Source organism: Anarhichas minor, unplaced genomic scaffold (genome assembly GCF_050575085.1).
Source record: "Anarhichas minor isolate MPS153535 unplaced genomic scaffold, ASM5057508v1 ptg000081l, whole genome shotgun sequence".
Classification (NCBI taxonomy): Eukaryota; Metazoa; Chordata; class Actinopteri; order Perciformes; family Anarhichadidae; genus Anarhichas; species Anarhichas minor.
In genome coordinates this window covers 281,647-302,500 of record NW_027466527.1, presented here as the reverse complement: position 1 = coordinate 302,500, position 20,854 = coordinate 281,647, and the positions used below count along the sequence as shown (strand labels likewise).

Below are 20,854 nucleotides of genomic sequence, written 5' to 3'. Positions count from 1 at the left end.
ACGACTACAAGGAGACCGAAAATGACTTACAATAGATGTGAAACGACTACAAAAGACCCACAATGGTTGTAAAGAGACACAAAACAACCACGCAGAAGCACAGAGCGTCTAAAGAGATGCAAAATCACAAAAGAGTGAACGACTATGAGACGCACTATTAATTAAAATTGATACAAAACTACAAAAAAATGACCCAAAATGACTTCAAAGAAACTGAAGACGACCACATAGAATATGTAGTAATATACTGTATAATATATGTAATAATATATATGTATAATATATATACATATAATATATGTAATATACATGTAATATATATATATATATATATATATATATATATATTCATCTCTCTCTCTATATATATATATATATATATATATATATATATATATATTCATCTCTCTCTCTATATATATATATATATAATTATATATATATGTATATATAATATATATATATGTAATATATATACATGTAATATATATATATATATATGTAATATATGTAATAATATATGTAGTAATATCGTAAAACATCTGAAAATGTATCAAAAATAAATAAATACAAAACCACACAAGATGTATAATGACTTAAAATATGTAAAACATCCACAAAAGAGACACAAAACAACTTCATGTCACACAAAACGACCACAAAAACTGAGACGCTAAATGACTGAAAATCGATACAAAACGACCACAAAGAAACGTGAAACGTGTGAAATGAATCCGCATTCCAGCAGATAGAAGCAGAATGAGCCCTGAGGTCAGAGACAGCTGAAGTCCTGAGGAACCCTCCGAACAGCAGAACCTGGTCCTGCTGTCTCTCGTGCTCGTCTTCACTTCTAATAGAAGAATAAGATATTTGGTGAACACAAACACACACTCAGCTGCTGCAGATCTTTCTCTTGACCGTCTTCGTCCCTCAGCCATGAACCTGACGGACTTCAGAGACAACGCTCTGCTGAAGCTGCAGGTGGGGGGGCCCTTCACCAAAGGGAAGGTGGACCTCGACAACCAGGACTACATCCTGGTCCAGGTGGAGCAGATCGAGCCGTCGGGACAGCGGAGGAGGAGGTCTCAGCAGGTGAGCATCGTCATCGTCATCGTCATCATCATCATCATCATCATCATCATCATCATCGTCATCATCAACCAGCTCATTGATCTTCTGCTGTGTGTGATCAGGTGATCTATAACTGGACCATTCCTCTGCACACTGAACGAAGTGACCAGATAGTGTTGACCAAAACATTTGAGATGCTCAGCAGGTATTTCAATTTTCTCTTTCTTATTGTTTTGTGTATTTTTGTTCGTTTTATGTCTCTTTGTAGCTTCTCTGTGTCTCTTTGTAGCTTCTCTATGTCTCTTTGTAGCTTCTCTGTGTCTCTTTGTAGCTTCTCTGTGTCTCTTTGTAGCTTCTCTGTGTCTCTTTGTAGCTTCTCTGTGTCTCGTTGTAGCTGTTTACACCTTTTCTTTCATGTTTCATTCAGCAGCTGCTCAGCTCCGACTTCAGCTCTGTCTGTAGTTGCGTTATGTCTCTTTGTAGTCATTTTATGTCTCTTTGTAGTTTCTTTGTGTTATATTTTTGTAGTTGATTAATTACTTACATACACTCAGATATTATTCGAGAATGCGTCCGTACATCCAGAGAGACCCTTTAAGTCCATTTCCTCCCAAGCTTCTCTGCAGGCTGCCATCACTGAAATTGTTTATTAACAAAGTTATTTTTAATTAATTTGCAAGATTTGAATTTACGCCACATAACATCACATATGTCCCGTTGTTGTTGCGTATGTGCTGCTGTTTTCTTGGACTTTGTTTCCACTGCCAGACTCCAACATAACAAAGCTTCCTGGTTCCTGCCTACGTTTTATGGATCTCTGAATGTTCAGCGACATGAACTGCCTGCAGGTGATTGTGTCTGCCTCCGTCTCCCTCACAGTGACCCCATCGTCATCACGGTCCAGGCCTTCCTGCAGGAGGATGAGGTGGTGCCGCTCTCCATGACCCACCAGTCGCTCTACGTCAACGTGGAGACGCAGGTGGGCATCGCTGGAATCATCCTGACCGGAGTCTACGTTCTCATCATCTTTGAGGTAAACAAGGAACAAACTTCACTTTCGGAGGCATCGCTTAAGATTTCAGTCCAGTTGGATTTAGAATGTTCCCTTTGAAGAAGCTACACCAAGCAGAACGCTAAAGATGTCATAACGTCTTACATATCTTTCAACTTGAACTCTTACTACTAATACTAACTTCTGCTAGCTGCTTCAGCTTCACAACAGTCACGCTAGCCCACTGACCAATCACAGCGCACGTAATGCTGACGTACTTGTAGTCCAGCTAGCAGCTCTGACACGTCAAAGAATACGCCCAACATGTCAAACTAAAGATCTGATTGGTTGAACACTATGACAATCAACAATATGGTCCCCATTCACTTAAACTGCACATGGATTCACTCCTGAGTCTGCAGGCCTCTGTTCTTACCTAGAGACACAGAGGTGAGATCTGATTGGATAAAAGCTCTACTTAAAACAAGCTGCACTGGAAGCAGAGCAACTGAGGAAGATAGTAGCTGTGCAATGAGATAATAAGATAATGGGAAAATATTTATATAAATTATAATACATGTAGTGTATTTAAGAAACATTATTAGATTATAAAATAGATATAACTTTGTGATTGTTTAGGCCAGCAGAGAAGGCCTTGCAGGCCCTGATGGCCCACCACTGGTATACATATAAATATACATAAATAATAATAATAATAATAATAATAATACAATTTATTTATAGAGCGCTTTTCACAGACAAAAAAATCACAAAGTGCTTTAACAGAGCAGAAATTTAAAAGCATAAAAAACACGTGACCATAGGGTCAATAAATTACATACACAGAGAAAAAAAAAATGAATCTCATTGTTATGGCAAAGTTCAATAATTAATTCAAAAGTAGTGTATTGTGCACTTTTATTTTAAAGTGCTGCTCTATGAACTAAAGGTGAATAACATTTGGTTTAAACACTTTAAACACATCAGGTTGTTGTTAGCAGCAGTGTTCTCTTCACACAGCAGCAGTTATAACACAGTTATAATGATTCTGATCATAGATATTCAGCCGGTGTTCACAACTTTATCTTCATGTGTGTAAGAGATGATATTTAAATATACTTCTTGAAAACTGTAAACATATCTACTTCTTTTTTATGTTTGTTAAATTCTCAGTAGTGATACTAAATGATGCTTATTATACATATTACAAACAAAACACTTTAAAAACTCGACAATATGTATTTTAATATTGTCAATGTTGTAAATTGTTTGATTGCATGATTTACTTTTATTGTGAAGAGCATGAAAACGGAAGTGCTTTTAGTTTGAAGAGACAGGAAGTAGAATGGTACGTGTTCTTGACGCTAACAATATTGATGATACTTAGAAAACCACATGTCGGGTGCAAGAGAGCGTTGTGTTCACTGTAACACTGTAATACTGTAACACTGCAGTTCAGACAGTAAAGACGTGTCTTGGTCCTCACGAGAAGCTCCACTTCACAACAGTCACCTTTGATCTGTAACGAGACGATCGCTGTGTGTGTGTGTGTGTGTGTGTGTGTGTGTGTGTGTGTGTGTGTGTGTGTTTGTGAGACAAGAGTGAACGACGTGACGGAGTGTAGGAGGGGTTCAGGACCCGGGGGGAAGGAGGAAGTGACGCCACACAAACACAGCTGTTCACTGCTTGCTGCCTGGTTCTTGTGTTAAAAATGTCGCTTAATAATAAATAAATAAATGTGTTAACGCGCGATAATATAATTGTCGGCGTTAATTAATTAATGCGTTAACGCGATAATAACGCGTTAACTTGCCCAGCACTAATATATATATTTTCTTTTTTTGTAACACTGCAAATATATAAAGATTGCAACCCTTTCATCAGAGGGTCAGAGGTCAGTCCCCATTGTGTTGCCTCTTAACAGACATGTACTTAAATGAGTCTTCAAGCTGTCACTTTATAACTTCAACACTAAAATGTCCGTCTGTGTGTCAGCGACTCTCCTCGTGTTTCCTTTAACTCTTAAAGAAAACTCCGTCATTGGTTAACATACGAGGCGTGACCTGCTGGCAGCAGCTCTGATGTCTGATCACGCGGCCGTGCTCATCACAGGCTGCAGCTTCTATTAATGAGGATGCATCATACATGAGCTGGAGGGTCATGGAGCCGTCTGTAATATCACCTTTAACTTCCGCATTTCTTCATATTCAGACAGAAGAAAAGTGATGCAACGCGCTCGCCTTTATGTTGCTGCAGCTTCAGAATCACACATCTCAGAGCTGCTGCAGTGTTTGGAGAATGTCTCTTTAAATGACAGTTTGAGATGCAGGATTATTTAATGAAACACAAAAAAACACAATTTAAAATGAAAATAAATAAATGACAAGTTGTGAATGCATTTGATTTGACTCTAAAGTGTTCAGGTGTAGATTTAAATGTTAAATCAATAAATCAATGCAGCATTCTTTGGTTGAGAGGAGTTTCTAACGTGGTGTTCATGATGAATCTTTTGGATCTTTCAGGTTGTGCATCGTACTCTGGCGGCCATGTTGGGTTCTCTGGCAGCTTTAGCCGCTCTGGCCGTCATCGGTGATGTGAGTCTCTTTTCACTTTTCTGTTTTAGTCGGCTGCAACATAAATACAAAAGCTACTCGCTTATATGAGTAATATATGAGTTGGAAATCCAGCCGGCAATTATAGTGAAGAATAAGGACAGTTAGCGATAAAGTTAAGGTGCATTCAGGTGCTCCTTGGATAATCCCATGTCCAGAGTTTGGGAGTTCTTCTTCTGACTTTAGTGAATCGGGTAAATATTTTAGATCTCACCATTAAACTTCCCGAGTTCAAAATCTGCTCGTCTGGACAAAGTGACACAATAATGAAGTGTGAAAATGTCTCTTCACGTCCTCTGAACTGATGTTTTTCTAACATGAACGATGCTTCAGGATGTGGATGATGAACAGAGCTCAGGTTGCTTCTCAGTTGGTCTTAACTGTTGTTTCAGAGGACTTTATAGTTTGTCATTCCTCTGTGTTCACAAACGCATCAAAAGCTTTGATTTCCTAATAATAAATCTGATTTTAAGTAAAAACAAAGTGATGTCTGTTAAGAAGCTGATGTCACTTTAACAACAACATATTCTAGAAAAGTTAAAAACACAACTTTGGAAAAATCGTTTTCAAAGTTCCAACTTTGCAGAAATAAGAAGCCCGGGCGTAATTAATAACGTTAATAACGGGTTCCAGTTTGAGGGAACCTTTGCGGCGCACTGGGACCTTCAGCTAGATTTATAGGTTCCACCTGCGCTTCTCCTGCTGCGACGAGTCAACATGTCGCCCGTAGAAGAAGACCGATAGCACCCAGAGGAAGGATCTGGGCCAGCAGCAGTTACAGCACACACAGTTACTGAAACATCTGTTCAGGTTGTCGGGAAGTTTAGTTCTGCACTGAAAAGAAGAAGAATGTTGCCTGACATCAAATAGAGATGATTGGATGTAACAGGAATGAACTCCTTTGTGTCTCCCACAGCGGCCCAGTCTCGTTACTGTGGTCGAGTGGATCGACTACGAGACGCTGGCTCTTCTCTTCGGCATGGTGAGACTCTAAAGTTATATTTATGAGTTAATTTACTCAACAAATCTCCTGTTGGACAGTTTTACAAAAAGCTTTATTTTGTATTACTGGAAGATTTTCACTTCACTGTATCTGACGTCTTCTCAACTGCTGAATCTTTTCTCTGAAAGTTACAGAACTGATTTAAACTTCTGACACTTTATCACATCTACAACAACTCATTATTCACTCACAAGATCCTTCTGCCAGATCAGTGATATCTAAATGTCATATTGATGCACGAGCACAGATGGTTGGACAACTTCCACCGTCAACAGCTGCTGCTGGAACTTTCATCTCATTCTGCAAGAAATACAGCAGAGGGAGTTTATGAAAATACTCCAAACCAAAACATGTATTTAAATGTGCTACAATGCACTTCATGCAAAGTAAATATCCTCAATTGTTTCTGTATTATATAAAGTCAAGTCTATATCATTTATGGATTTGTCACCAAGCTTGCAGTCTCCATCAAAAACTTAGTATTTGGATTGTGTTCTTGGCTCATTTTGCTGTTATGCTGTTATGGACAACGAGTGATTTGAAGGGGGACAAAAGGGGACAAAGGGGGGACGGCTTTGAAACATCACAAAGTTGTAATCTATGGCCCGGTCAGTCTGCCTGTACTGTGTATTGATAAACATGTGGTGCTGTCCGTGGTGCTGAAGTCACAGATGTAATTGCAACGTTTTCTCTGAATCCCACATTTCTTTCAGCTCCGTCTTACATCTATAACATTCTCTAAACTATCGTTCGTCCGAACTGATTCAAAATGAAAAGCAGAGCTCTAAAATAAGGATCGCAAAGCTGAGTCACATGCCAGTGAATCTGCTACTTGATCAAGTAATGAAACGCAGCTGAAGTTTATCAGCTGAAGCTCAAACAGGTATTTTAATGATCCTGGTAATTAGGTCAGTTGGGTGAAGTTACAGGATGAGAAATGAATTCATCTCTAGATTATTTGATTACCGATTATAGATAAAACTAGTTGTATAAACTAGTTGTATAGGGGCGAGTAGAGATGTACTTTGGGTGAGTAGAATTTAGATCAACTTGCAAGCTAAAAAAACAACCTGCAGTCACTTTCTGGCTACAAGTATGATCATAAAGTATTAGTGAAAAGAATATCCTGATATTCTTCTTACTGACCACCACCTCTTACGTGAGCACCATCTTTCAAATATCAGTGTGACATAATCTTGTTCTATAAAGGGAAATGAAAGGAACGTGTGCTGTTTGTTCCAGATGGTGCTGGTGGCCATCTTCTCAGAGACCGGCTTCTTTGATTACTGTGCTGTGAAGGTGAGTTGTCACTCAGAACATAAAAGAACTAGAAGTGTCAGTGGAGAAAGTGGTGATGTTTCTGAACATGAAGGTGTGGGTTATAGATCCTTTGGTCATATATACCGTGAGCATGTTTGCCATCGGGATGCTGAGTGACACGTCTGAGAGAACAGAAGCGCTTTAGAGTCGTCTCCAAGGCGACAGGCTTTGAGCTATTTCTGAAGCTAGCCCCCCCGATACACGATGGTGTAGTCTTTACCTCCGCGTATCTGACATGAGCAGGATTTGTGAAGACCTCTGTGACGTGAGATGACCTGACAGGTTCTGATGCCTATCTTTACACGCTGACTCAGCAGCACGGCTCTACAGCGGGCTGACAAGAAGCACTCTCGCTTTGACTCGTGGGTCAGAAAACTGGGTCAGCGCTGGCGTTTGAAATGAGCCCATTTGTTTAATATTTAGACAAGAATAGTATATTATTTGTAATGCTCTCTGATCGCCTTTAAAGAGTTTTTCTTAACTTAGATCCACATGTATCCTACACATAATAAAGGATTACGTTTCCTCAGATGAGTCTGTTATTCCTCAGTATAGAACAGACCTTCATCCTCTCTTTTGAAGGTCGACGTTTCAGTTTTAATCCTGAATATTGTGCGTGGACGGTGAAGGAGGGCGATCGCCTTCGTCCTTCAGGTACAGCAGCACTCAGACCTGGAGAACAGAGGAGCACGCAGGCTCATGAATTTTAAGTTTGAGTTGGACAAGAAATGAAAACAGCTTCTCTGAGGCACGTCAGACTGTTACACAGAAGCGGGGGCCGGTCCCATGGGACCGGCCCCCATGGGGTGATGTTATATTAGCATGAAAGAGTGTAAATATATATTATAAGGTTATTTTTGGAATCTTAGTTCTCTACCTCTTCTGGTGCTAACAGGCAAAGGCTCCGGGCTCAATGTGTCAGGGGCCCATCTGGCCCTTACGTCCAAAATGTCACTCAAAGAGCTCATTGTTCTCATTGTTGTCTCTCTGAAGGCCTACCAGCTCATTGTTCTCATTGTTCTCATTGTTGTCTCTCTGAAGGCCTACCAGCTCATTGTTCTCATTGTTCTCATTGTTGTCTCTCTGAAGGCCTACCAGCTCATTGTTCTCATTGTTCTCATTGTTGTCTCTCTGAAGGCCTACCAGCTCTCCAGAGGAAGAGTGTGGCCGATGATCATGATCCTCTGTCTCATCGCCGCTATTCTCTCTGCTTTTCTGGACAACGTGACCACGATGATGCTTTTCACTCCGGTCACCATCAGGTGAGCTTCAGCTCCTTTTAATACATTATTGTTCACTTGACACAAAACTTCTTTTTAATCTGCTTTCAGTTTGTGTTGCTCTCTAAAACACAATGTCTTTCTAATCTTATTTGCTTGTTCTCGCTTTTTGATTACATTTTCTTGTAAATGCAAATTGAATGTTTTCTTACCGTCTTATGTTTAATATATATATAATATATATATATATATATAATATATATATAATATATATATATAATATATATATATTATATATATATATATAATATATATATATAATATATATATATTATATATATAATATATGTCTGTCTCCCCCTCAGTGTTAGTGTCTCTACTGTGTCTCCCCCTCAGTGTTAGTGTCTCTACTCTGTCTCCCCCTCAGTGTTAGTGTCTCTACTGTGTCTCCCCCTCAGTGTTAGTGTCTCTACTCTGTCTCCCCCTCAGTGTTAGTGTCTCTACTGTGTCTCCCCCTCAGTGTTAGTGTCTCTACTGTGTCTCCCCCTCAGTGTTAGTGTCTCTACTCTGTCTCTCCCTCAGTGTTAGTGTCTCTACTCTGTCTCCCCCTCAGTGTTAGTGTCTCTACTCTGTCTCCCCCTCAGTGTTAGTGTCTCTACTCTGTCTCTCCCTCAGTGTTAGTGTCTCTACTCTGTCTCCCCCTCAGTGTTAGTGTCTCTACTCTGTCTCCCCCTCAGTGTTAGTGTCTCTACTGTGTCTCCCCCTCAGTGTTAGTGTCTCTACTGTGTCTCCCCCTCAGTGTTAGTGTCTCTACTGTGTCTCCCCCTCAGTGTTAGTGTCTCTACTGTGTCTCCCCCTCAGTGTTAGTGTCTCTACTGTGTCTCCCCCTCAGTGTTAGTGTCTCTACTGTGTCTCCCCCTCAGTGTTAGTGTCTCTACTGTGTCTCCCCCTCAGTGTTAGTGTCTCTACTCTGTCTCTCCCTCAGTGTTAGTGTCTCTACTGTGTCTCCCCCTCAGTGTTAGTGTCTCTACTGTGTCTCCCCCTCAGTGTTAGTGTCTCTACTCTGTCTCTCCCTCAGTGTTAGTGTCTCTACTGTGTCTCCCCCTCAGTGTTAGTGTCTCTACTGTGTCTCCCCCTCAGTGTTAGTGTCTCTACTCTGTCTCTCCCTCAGTGTTAGTGTCTCTACTGTGTCTCCCCCTCAGTGTTAGTGTCTCTACTGTGTCTCCCCCTCAGTGTTAGTGTCTCTACTCTGTCTCTCCCTCAGTGTTAGTGTCTCTACTGTGTCTCCCCCTCAGTGTTAGTGTCTCTACTCTGTCTCTCCCTCAGTGTTAGTGTCTCTACTGTGTCTCCCCCTCAGTGTTAGTGTCTCTACTGTGTCTCCCCCTCAGTGTTAGTGTCTCTACTCTGTCTCCCCCTCAGTGTTAGTGTCTCTACTGTGTCTCCCCCTCAGTGTTAGTGTCTCTACTGTGTCTCCCCCTCAGTGTTAGTGTCTCTACTCTGTCTCCCCCTCAGTGTTAGTGTCTCTACTCTGTCTCCCCCTCAGTGTTAGTGTCTCTACTCTGTCTCCCCCTCAGTGTTAGTGTCTCTACTGTGTCTCCCCCTCAGTGTTAGTGTCTCTACTCTGTCTCCCCCTCAGTGTTAGTGTCTCTACTCTGTCTCACCCTCAGTGTTAGTGTCTCTACTGTGTCTCCCCCTCAGTGTTAGTGTCTCTACTGTGTCTCCCCCTCAGTGTTAGTGTCTCTACTCTGTCTCCCCCTCAGTGTTAGTGTCTCTACTCTGTCTCACCCTCAGTGTTAGTGTCTCTACTGTGTCTCCCCCTCAGTGTTAGTGTCTCTACTGTGTCTCCCCCTCAGTGTTAGTGTCTCTACTGTGTCTCCCCCTCAGTGTTAGTGTCTCTACTCTGTCTCCCCCTCAGTGTTAGTGTCTCTACTGTGTCTCCCCCTCAGTGTTAGTGTCTCTACTGTGTCTCCCCCTCAGTGTTAGTGTCTCTACTCTGTCTCCCCCTCAGTGTTAGTGTCTCTACTCTGTCTCCCCCTCAGTGTTAGTGTCTCTACTCTGTCTCACCCTCAGTGTTAGTGTCTCTACTCTGTCTCCCCCTCAGTGTTAGTGTCTCTACTGTGTCTCCCCCTCAGTGTTAGTGTCTCTACTGTGTCTCCCCCTCAGTGTTAGTGTCTCTACTCTGTCTCCCCCTCAGTGTTAGTGTCTCTATTTCCAGCTCTTCAACCATCATTAAGTTCTCTAAATGTCTCCAGAAGGTCAGAATACAGAAGATATTTGACTGAAACGAGTCAAATAACACAGATCCGGGTGAAGCTGAGCTCTGATTGGATCCCAGACCAGCAGGGTGTGAATCCTGTTCATGCACCGTGTTAAAGGACCAATGCCTGCTTTATCCTCCGATCTCCAGCACGTGTACTCCTGCATGTGTTTCTCCCACTCGTCACAATCTGGTCAGGGCTAAGAGGGCTTTTCTGTCTGATGTTTGCAGGTTGTGTGAGGTGCTTAATCTGGACCCCAGACACGTCCTGATTGCAGAAGTAATCTTCACCAACATCGGAGGGGCCGCCACAGCTGTCGGAGATCCACCCAACGTGATTATAGTGTCAAATCAGGACCTGCGCAAAGAAGTAGGCCCTTTCACATCTCTCTTTACTGCAGCAACGTGTCGTCTGTAATCTCACACATTAGCAAAGCAAACACTGCTCTGCATGACTCCACTGTGACCTCATGATGATCACATGAAGAGCAACTTGTTGTTGGAGCCGTACAGACGGTCCGGTTCTGACAGGTTGAGGAACACGTCCATCAGATGTGGATTTGTGTCACTTGTAGCTTTTGACTTTATTACATTTGCGTGTTGTTGGGAGATTACTAAAGTCACTTCCATGATCAGCATGAGTTATTAAGACTCTCCCTGGTGAGTTATTGTGTGTTTGTATTGATTAGCTTTGCCCAAAGGTGATATCAGCCCTCACCGTCTCCAACGTATCCTCATCCTCACTATTATATCTCACGGAAGAGTTTCTGCTCATCTTCTACAGAAGTCCAGCAACACGAGTCAATGTCAGCTCCTGTATGTACAGTCTGTCTCCACAGGAAACAACTTAGTTGTGTTTAGTAGTGTTGTTTTTCTAAAGCATTAATCTCTGACGTTCATGACCTAATGCAGCCTTCCCAGTGCATGAACACATTATACTGCGGGTCGATGTATTCATCTGTGTCTGCTGGCTGGTACCTGAGCTATCTCTGCTCAGCACCATCTCACTATGTCTCCCAACAGTCATGAGCTGTGACCCCTTGTTCATGTTGATGTGCAGGCGGTGAATAGAGGTTTAGTGCCAGTGAAACACATTTATATTTAAATCAGAGGAATTCAACATGTCAGAACATTGGAGAAAGAAACCCAAACACCATCGGATTACAAGGAGCCCTCCCAGTGTCCCAGTGCACATGCTGCTCTAGCTTCTGTTATGTTTATGAGACTTGACTTTGAAGTCGTACCTCCTCCTCCGTACTGTTGTCAGCATATATAATACTATGTCATTCAGTTCATCATACAGTCATTATAAGCAACAGAGCAGCTTATAGAGTCCCCTCTTATAGCACATTTAGTTATTTCTGACAGTGTAGAGTATCACCTTCCTCCCCTTTCCTGCAGAATACTCACCTGCAGCTCAGCAGCAGCTTGCGTGGGTCTGGCTCTGGTCCTCTATAAGGGGCTTGCTTGGCCCCGCTGGAGACCCTTTCTTTGGGATGAGTGTCTGATTCAACTGGTGAAGGAGACGTTATTGATCCTGATGCAACAATATGTCTCATAGCGTCCTGCTGCAGAGCTCAAGGCTCAGGGCTGACCTCTGGCGCTGGGACACATCATTAAGACATTTGTCAGCCTAATATTATGGATACACATTTAGAGGCAAGTTGTCCAGATTGTGACATCGGTAAACAGGAAGAAGGTTTCTTATTCTGCAGCCTCATAACCTCCTCTCTTCTTCCGCTCAGAGGGGAACACGCTGCATCACCAGGAGACATGACATCACAGCTGCTTGATGGACATCTGTTCTGTGTTGACATTTGAGCCTGTTGTGGTTAGCAGCAGTGTGTGTTCTCCGGTGGACCGCGGAGCTCCTACACCACACCAGGCGGCGCCGTCCAGTTTGTCTTGGCTCGGTGTCCCAGGGGACAGAACCGCGGGGTTCTGGCCTCTAGATAAGGACAGCTGCTGTGTGCAGGCACCGTTTGCTTGCATGTTTGTTTGTTTGTTTGTGTGTGGGGGGGGGGGGGGGGTCCAGAGATATAATGAATCGCACCAGCTGGGTGATGTGTGTTTGATGTGTTACAGAGCGAGGCAGCACAGCGCATACAAAATCTCCTTTTGTGGTATGAATTCATTGAGGGACGTTAGCGACTCTCGTTGCCAAATGGATCTCGTCCAACCGGTCAGAAGAGGTGCTGACATTGGCTCATGGAGACACGGGCTCACCGGGGTCACCGGGCTCACAGGGGTCACAGGGGTCACAGGGCTCACCGGGGTCACCGGGCTCACAGGGGTCACAGGGGTCACAGGGCTCACCGGGGTCACCGGGCTCACAGGGGTCACCGGGCTCACCGGGCTCACAGGGGTCACAGGGGTCACCGGGCTCACAGGGGTCACAGGGCTCACCGGGCTCACAGGGGTCACAGGGGTCACAGGGCTCACAGGGGTCACAGGAGTCACAGGGCTCACCGGGGTCACCGGGCTCACAGGGGTCACAGGGCTCACCGGGCTCACAGGGGTCACAGGGGTCACCGGGCTCACCGGGCTCACAGGGGTCACAGGGGTCACCGGGCTCACAGGGGTCACAGGGGTCACAGGGCTCACCGGGCTCACAGGGGTCACAGGGCTCACAGGGGTCACCGCAGCAGATACTTCCTCTCTAGTGCTTTGCTCTCTTCTTGCCACTGAACAGTTGTAAAGATTGGAGATATGTTACAGAGACCCGGCTGGTCTCATCCAGCATTCGTAGCAACACCTATGACACAATAATGCACGAACAACGAGCTTTCAGCCAGGAGACCGCTGTTCGATCCCCGTGTGGAACGAGACGTCTGTGTTGTTTTAACTTAACTTTCTTACTTCCGCGGCCATTTAAACCAAAACACTATCTTGTCTTTCACCATCTTCTCTTAAACCTAACTAAGTAGTTTTGTTGCCGAAATCTAACAGTTTCCTGTGAAAACAGCATTTTATTTTAACAAATAGTAAACAATAGTTAAGCAAAGATGATTATTTCTACATATTTGATATCTTACAGCTTTAACTCTCTCACAGTGTGTTTTCACTTCATCAAAGTAATTAATAATATAAATTATGCAAATAATGTTAAGTCTCTGCCATTATATAATCATATGTATATATATATATATATATATGTATATATATATATATACATATATATATACATATATATGTATAATCATATGTATATATATATATATATATATGTATATATATATATATACATATATATATACATATATATGTATATATACATATGTATATATATATATATACATATGTATAATCATATGTATATACATATATATATATATATATATATATATGTATATATATATATATACATATATATATATATATATATATATGTATATATATATATATATATATATATATACATATATATATATATATATATATATATATATATATATAATCATATGTATATATATATTGATAAGGTGATTAAGATCTCTTGCTCAGCTCCAACAACTGAGATTTTACTTTTGGTGAAAGATTCAAAACATTGAAACTTCATGGACTGAAGGCTGATCGCTGTGAGTTTATTATACGTGAGAGAGAACATGTGAGCTTGTTGTTGTGCTGCTTCTGTCTCTGCCTCCCTTTAAGCTGAGGCTGTTGCTGCAGCTTGTAAACCCTGCAGAGGTCACTATCAACCACTTTCCTGAATATCTGCTTTTGTATTCTTCATACTGTAGAAGCATGAATCACTCACAGCATCTTAACGCCGTTAAATCAGAGGCTTTAAGAGTAATGAATCCTATGAAGGTGATGTCATACAAGGACACATTTGAGTCTCTCTGAGGACGCCCTCAGCCGCTGCTTCTTTCTATTACAGGAAGTGAGACCAGGCTCGTGCCAAACTGTTCGGTGCTGATGAAAAAGCATCTTAAGGATGTAATTATCACCGCCCCCTTTCTGTGTGCAGCCATCAAACTCTTGCTTTCATTCTTCCTCTCATTGTCTCACATAAAGCTTCTGAATCCATTCTTTGCTGAAAGCAGCACATCATAGTTCTGTGAATGTAGATCAGAGCTCAGGTCTGGATGAGCTTCTCTTTGTCTCAGACAATCAACGGTCTGAACTTGATGCTCTTTGTCATTTCAGATAATCACAGTTGTGTTTTTCTTCCTGACGCACTGATGAGTGAGTCTGGATGAAGTCTCTAACACGCTGCTGTTCTTCTCTCACAGGGGATTGATTTTGCCAGCTTCACGGGCTACATGTCTCTTGGGATCTGCCTCGTCCTCCTCACCTCCTTTCCCTTCCTGCGGCTGCTCTACTGGAACAAAAAGCTCTACAACAAAGAGTCCATCGAGATAGTGGGTGAGTTGAAAGGAAAGGGAGTCATCATGATGTCACGGGGGATGAAATGTAAATTGCGTGATTGCTCTGGATGTGGAACAATCTGAAATCAGTTCTGGAGGCTTTGTGATGATGAGTATGAAGAGTATGAACCTGCTGTGTGCTGGAGACACACACCGTCTTTATATTAAGGTGCAGATATTAACACATTAACTACTTGCTTATTAACATGCATATTTTGCTCTTTATTAGTCATAATAAAGCACTTATTACTGCCTGATTCTGCTTGATGATGCTCTACAACTGCTGGGCCATTGACATATGTTTCCCCCCAATAACCTCCTGATTACTGATTAACAGGAAGTTGTTGTACTTGAATTATGATCACCACCTTATAAGGTCTTAGCACCACAACAATACTCATTCCCCCTTAACGGTGGTCAAAGATTCATATTTTATTCATATATATTCTATTCAAATGTAACAAAACTACAAGTGTTAAGTGTTAAAATGAGACTAAATGAAGTCTCAATCTGAATATCTGATAACTAATCATTAGTTTGGCTCTTATTAGCCCACAGGTCCCTTATTTAAAGCTCCTCTTAGTGAAGCCATTAACGCGCTGCTGGTCTTCAGTGATGGGTTTGTTGAGATGCAGGTTTTATTCTAATTCACTGGTAGAAGAGTAAAGTGTCTTTATTAATAGAAATATCTCCTTAATTAATGGTCCACTTGAGAGAGATAGAACATCTCTATCATCTTTATAGACGGCGCTCTAATGAGCAGGACTATTATACGAGTGATTCAATACAACAACTTCCAATCAATGAGCAGTAAAAGTGTCAACGTTGGTTTGATTGGAGGACTCGTGGGGATGAGCTGAGCATCATTTACTGGGTGCAACACTTTCACCTTTGACCTCGTTCAGCAGGAGTCTGATGACTCAAACGCACTTTCCTCTGATGTTCAGCTGCTTTTGGCTTTGACGAGTTGATTCACTCGTCCGGAGAGCAGCAAACTGCACTTCTTATACATATATATATATATATAAATATTTAATTAAGTACCAATTACCAGAGGAGAATATGAACTTGTCTGTTCCTCCAGGCTTCATACTGTCCTCACTGTCCTCGGCTGTTAGCGGCTGTTAGCGGCTGTTAGCGGCTGTTACCGGCTGTTAGCGGCTGTTAGCGGCTGTTACCGGCTGTTAGCGGCTGTTAGCGGCTGTTACCGGCTGTTAGCGGCTGTTAGCGGCTGTTAGCGGCTGTTAGCGGCTGTTAGCGGCTGTTAGCGGCTGTTACCGGCTGTTAGCGGCTGTTACCGGCTGTTAGCGTCTGTTAGCGGCTGTTACCGGCTGTTAGCGGCTGTTACCGGCTGTTAGCGGCTGTTAGCGGCTGTTACCGGCTGTTAGCGGCTGTTAGCGGCTGTTACCGGCTGTTACCGGCTGTTAGCGGCTGTTACCGGCTGTTACCGGCTGTTAGCGGCTGTTAGCGGCTGTTACCGGCTGTTAGCGGCTGTTAGCGGCTGTTACCGGCTGTTACCGGCTGTTAGCGGCTGTTAGCGGCTGTTAGCGGCTGTTACCGGCCGTCATCGCCCCGCTGAGCCTCCGGCCGACTGGAGGGAAGCCGATAAACACGGTGGCCGTTCGATGCGGACCTGATAAGCCCATCAGCTCTCCCTCCATGCTGGCCTTACAGCGGGGAGAGCACGCTGCTCAGTCGGCACAAAGCCTCCAACACGACTGGTAATTGTGCAGATTTTTACCCCTGTGCCAGTTAGATCCTATTAAGGTCACCTAGCAACCTTCCTGGAAGAGGAAGAACTCCTCCTGGTTTCTGCACGGGCGCTCGGTTCCCTCGGGCTTCTGTTCCCGAGCCGGTCGATGTGCCATCGCCGGCTGCATTAGTCCCTCGATGGGCTCGCAGCTTATTGACCAGAAACATCTTCTTGTCCTCTCAGCTGGAGGAGCTATTGTTTAAGTTTAAAAGCACTCCTAGTATGTTTAAAAGCTCTAGTGGTGGATATTATATGTCAATATTTACTTATGGAAGTTGTAACCCATGGAGTGTGGTCATTGAATATACTGAGTGTCTGTGGGGGGGGGGGGGGGGGGGTGCTAAGAGCGGAGGATGGACGAAAGTGTCTGTAAGGAGGGTGTCTGACCAGAACAACAGGTCAAATGCCAAGGAGGAGGAGCTTATTGGATTTCAGCCAATCATTGAGCTGATCGATGGGTGAAGAACATGAAACATGAGACTTTTCTTTGGGACAAAGAGACATCTTGAGATCTTCTGCGGACACATCAGTCTGCTCTATTTCATGAAATATTATGTTATTAATAGTTTGATTTGGTTTGTAATTGCTTTTGCGTTTGTTAGTCTATTAAATTCCTTTTGATTTTGACGTGGACCAGCTGATTCCGGCCCTGTTTGCTGATGAAGAAGGACAATGTACAATGGTGTGCAGACGTGTGTTTGACACTAAACTCTCTTCTCTGCAGAGCTCAAGCATGAGATCCTGGTCTGGAGGCAGACGGCTCAGCGCATCAACCCGGCCAGCCGAGAGGAGACGGCGGTGAAATGCCTCCTGATGCAAAAAGTCCTCAACCTGGAGAGTCTGCTCCGCAAGATGATGAAGACCTTCCAGAGGTGAACACAACAACACTGAAGAAATTGCTTATTTAAGACATAATTGGTGCATTTCCAACGCTGTCTCCGACTAAATGAAGTTCCCAAACAACTCAAATGAGTTCTCAGTGACGTTCTCGAGGGAAACAGATCTTCTCCTGATTATGTCACAGTTTGAAACAAAAAAACAATACAAAAAGTTAGATTTAGTCAAAAAGATCAAGGTTTATCTTATTTAGATGACAGATGTAAATGAAAATGAAGACATTGTTTGTTTGATTGTTTGATTTGTGAAACATCAAAAAGAAACGTAAACCAAAAGTAAATTCACAGTTTTGTTGAATCAGAGCGTGTTTCTATGAGACCAGGCCGACATATTCTGTGAACACAAAGAATTCAGCGTTTATTAAAGTACCGTTGATGACTTATGGAATGACACGTATCATTTATGCTAATAGATGCACATTTAGTTGAGTTTATTTGAGATTATTTCACCGCTTAAAACACAACATTGTACTTTTTTAAAATCATTTTTTTGCTCAAAAACAAGCTCAAGGAAATACTTTCTGTTTCTGTCCCTTTGTCCAACATGTTCTCCTGGCAGTCAAAGCCGTTACAGCCCAAATATAGTTTCATAGCACTTAAATACTGAAGCACCAAACACAACACTCAACAAACACCTACAAACGCTCATTATGTGTTCATAAACAGCTGATAGAGGCGCCATTACACATCATTTAACTAACATTTTGAAACTCTTAAGAGAGTTATTAGTCTATAATTTATTGTTTTTCTCTGCTTTTAATGCACATTCAAATGTTGCTGCATCCGACAGAGAAATTTCTCAAGAGGACAAGAACTGGGAGCAAAACATTCAGGAACTGCAGAAGAAGGTGAGCTGTGGTGCATCGATGTTATCTCAATAATGAAGCCGGCCTCGTCTTTGAAGCTCCACTTGAGACAAATACCATCAGTGTGTTGGATGATAAAACTAAAAGCTTTCCCTCCATTCAGACTCAACATATATATGTGTGTTTCTCTCTCCTCCACAGCACAGAATAACCGACACGGTGCTCTTGGTGAAATGTGTGTCCGTCCTCACCGTGGTGATCTTCATGTTCTTCCTCAACTCCTTTGTTCCCAGCATTCATCTGGAGCTCGGTGAGCACTGCTATCTCATTACAGCGCTGTTGTTAGAGGCACCCCCCCGGCACTTTAAAGGTTCTGTCATGTAATTATGAAACACAGCTTCCTCCGTCCTCGCGTGTGAATTGAGCCCAAATAACGGGCTGACGAGCAAAAGCATCCGGTAAATTACATGGATACTGAGCTGCATTTAGACGCCTCGCTCTGCATCTGTTCATGTGCTGCATTCTAAAACCTGTGGCGATAAATAGTGTTTCAGGCAAAACTACTGAATGCACATTTGATCTGAAATAAGCAGATATAGAGAGCTGCAGGGATGAAGTCTTTCTGTAGTCCAACCAGATGACAACATGAATCCGATGCTTCATGTGTTAAAGCTGCATTCTCTCTAGTGTCCACCAGGGGGCGACTCCTCTGGTTGTATAGAAGTCTATGAGAAAATGACTCTACTTCTCTCTTGATTTATTACCTCAGTAAACATTGTAAACATGAGTTTATGGTCTCAATCTCTAGTTTCAAGTCTTCTTCAATACAGCATGATGTTCATTTAGTACATTATGGTCCATTTAGAGTCACACAGACCATAAAGCAGGGGATGCTTTAGGGCGGGGCTACACGGTGATTGACAGGTCTCTATCATAGGGCTAATTGTAAGCTAACGAAAAACACGATTCTTTATTTTCAAGTGATTATACACTAATGAAGACATTTAGGAATATAATATTCCTGCCATTAGATCCCCTTTAATCCTACACACCTTTAATGACATCACTTTGGACCTTGAGAAACTGGGATGGACAACTTTCACTATTTCATAGACCAAATAATTAATACAGATTAATCCAGAAAGTTGAATAGATAATGAGAAGAACCGGCAGTTGTAGCCCTATGAACAACACACAATGTAATTATTTTCTGTACACTAAAAGTGAAGGAACAGTCTGGAAGATGTCAATGATTATCAACATGTTGTAGAGTGTCACTGTCAGGTTATTCAGTTACAGTACACCCATATGAATAGGACTGGATGTTACCAGTCAGCTGATTTTTCTGGCTCTAATTCTGCCTGCTTGCATATTTTGTGCGTGTTAGTAAACGTGGACATGTGTGTCAGGTTGAGGGTTATATCTCCGATGTGTGTCGGTAGATGACCGAACAACATCTCATTAACGCTAACACGATTCCCTAAATGAAGATGGCTGTTCATAGCCACCCGGTCGTCTGCTGAGGCGTCTCAGTCACCAAACATGCTCAGTTAATTACAGCCGCTGCTCAGCTCACCTCTCTGGGACATTTATTGAAAGGGAATGACCCAACAGCAACGTGTTTCTGTCTCTGTGGACGGACGGACGCCTGTCTCCGAACACGGCTCTCATTAATGCACGCAGGGTTAACTACTGCAGCTCTATTCATTCACAGCTGTTTTAAAATGAAAGTTTAATTTACTTCACAGCGTAAGATTTCATTTCAGTCTGATTATAAACTGGTCATTTGATATTTCTAACGTGTCTGTGGTCATGTGAGCTACAACTGTGGTTTGGATGAAACTTTATTAATACCTGAGCAGAAATTGGGAGAATGTAGTAGAAAAATGCTCACAACAGAAATCATTGAACATTTAAATATTTTAGTTTGTTAAAAGCCGAGTCACAACGAAAATGTGTTGTTTTTGTACGTTTCTGCAAAACACTGATCGTTTTATAGTTTTACAGTTCTATATATTATATCGATGTTTTTTGCATTCAGTCAGAGCAAGTGACAAAGTATAGCGAGCGACCGCGATCTAAAGTTACATGGTTTAATAACCAGTATAAACACAGGATTTTCATCCAGGAGACCGCTGTTCATGTCCTCTGTGAAACCAAAAGTAAACATGGACTTTGCACTTTTATATAACAACGTATTGTTAGGCTACGTTGTTGCGCTACGTTGTTGCGCTACGTTGTTGCGCTACGTTGTTGCGCTACGTTGTTGCGCTACGTTGTTAGGCTACGTTGTTAGGCTACGTTGTTAGGCTACCTTTTTACGTTTTAATGTTGTTAGGTAATGTTTATTCACAATAGTTAGGGCCCTTTAGTTACGTTGTTGCGACACGTTGTTGCGACACGTTGCGACACGTTGTTGCGACACGTTGTTGCGACACGTTGTTGCGTTACCTTGTTGCGTTACATTGTTACGTTACATTGTTACGTTGTGTTGCGTTACGTTGTTGCGTTACCTTGGTACGTTACCTTGGTAGGTTATATTGTTACGTTACATT

The 20,854-nt window shown here is 42.4% G+C and overlaps 1 protein-coding gene across 1 annotated transcript in view; it reads left to right on the top strand.

Moving 5' to 3' along the window:
• The window catches only part of oca2 (oculocutaneous albinism II), a 47,711-nt gene that overhangs the window by 8,383 nt on the left and 18,474 nt on the right, over positions 1-20,854 (top strand). Inside the window, exons 6-17 of the mRNA XM_076081542.1 lie at positions 935-1,092; positions 1,194-1,276; positions 1,951-2,104; positions 4,585-4,656; positions 5,591-5,656; positions 6,920-6,976; positions 8,135-8,259; positions 10,706-10,844; positions 14,710-14,842; positions 17,322-17,469; positions 18,284-18,341; positions 18,501-18,609. Of these exons, the coding sequence (XP_075937657.1) occupies positions 935-1,092; positions 1,194-1,276; positions 1,951-2,104; positions 4,585-4,656; positions 5,591-5,656; positions 6,920-6,976; positions 8,135-8,259; positions 10,706-10,844; positions 14,710-14,842; positions 17,322-17,469; positions 18,284-18,341; positions 18,501-18,609 (1,302 nt within the window). The remainder of the gene's footprint in view (positions 1-934; positions 1,093-1,193; positions 1,277-1,950; positions 2,105-4,584; positions 4,657-5,590; positions 5,657-6,919; positions 6,977-8,134; positions 8,260-10,705; positions 10,845-14,709; positions 14,843-17,321; positions 17,470-18,283; positions 18,342-18,500; positions 18,610-20,854) is intronic.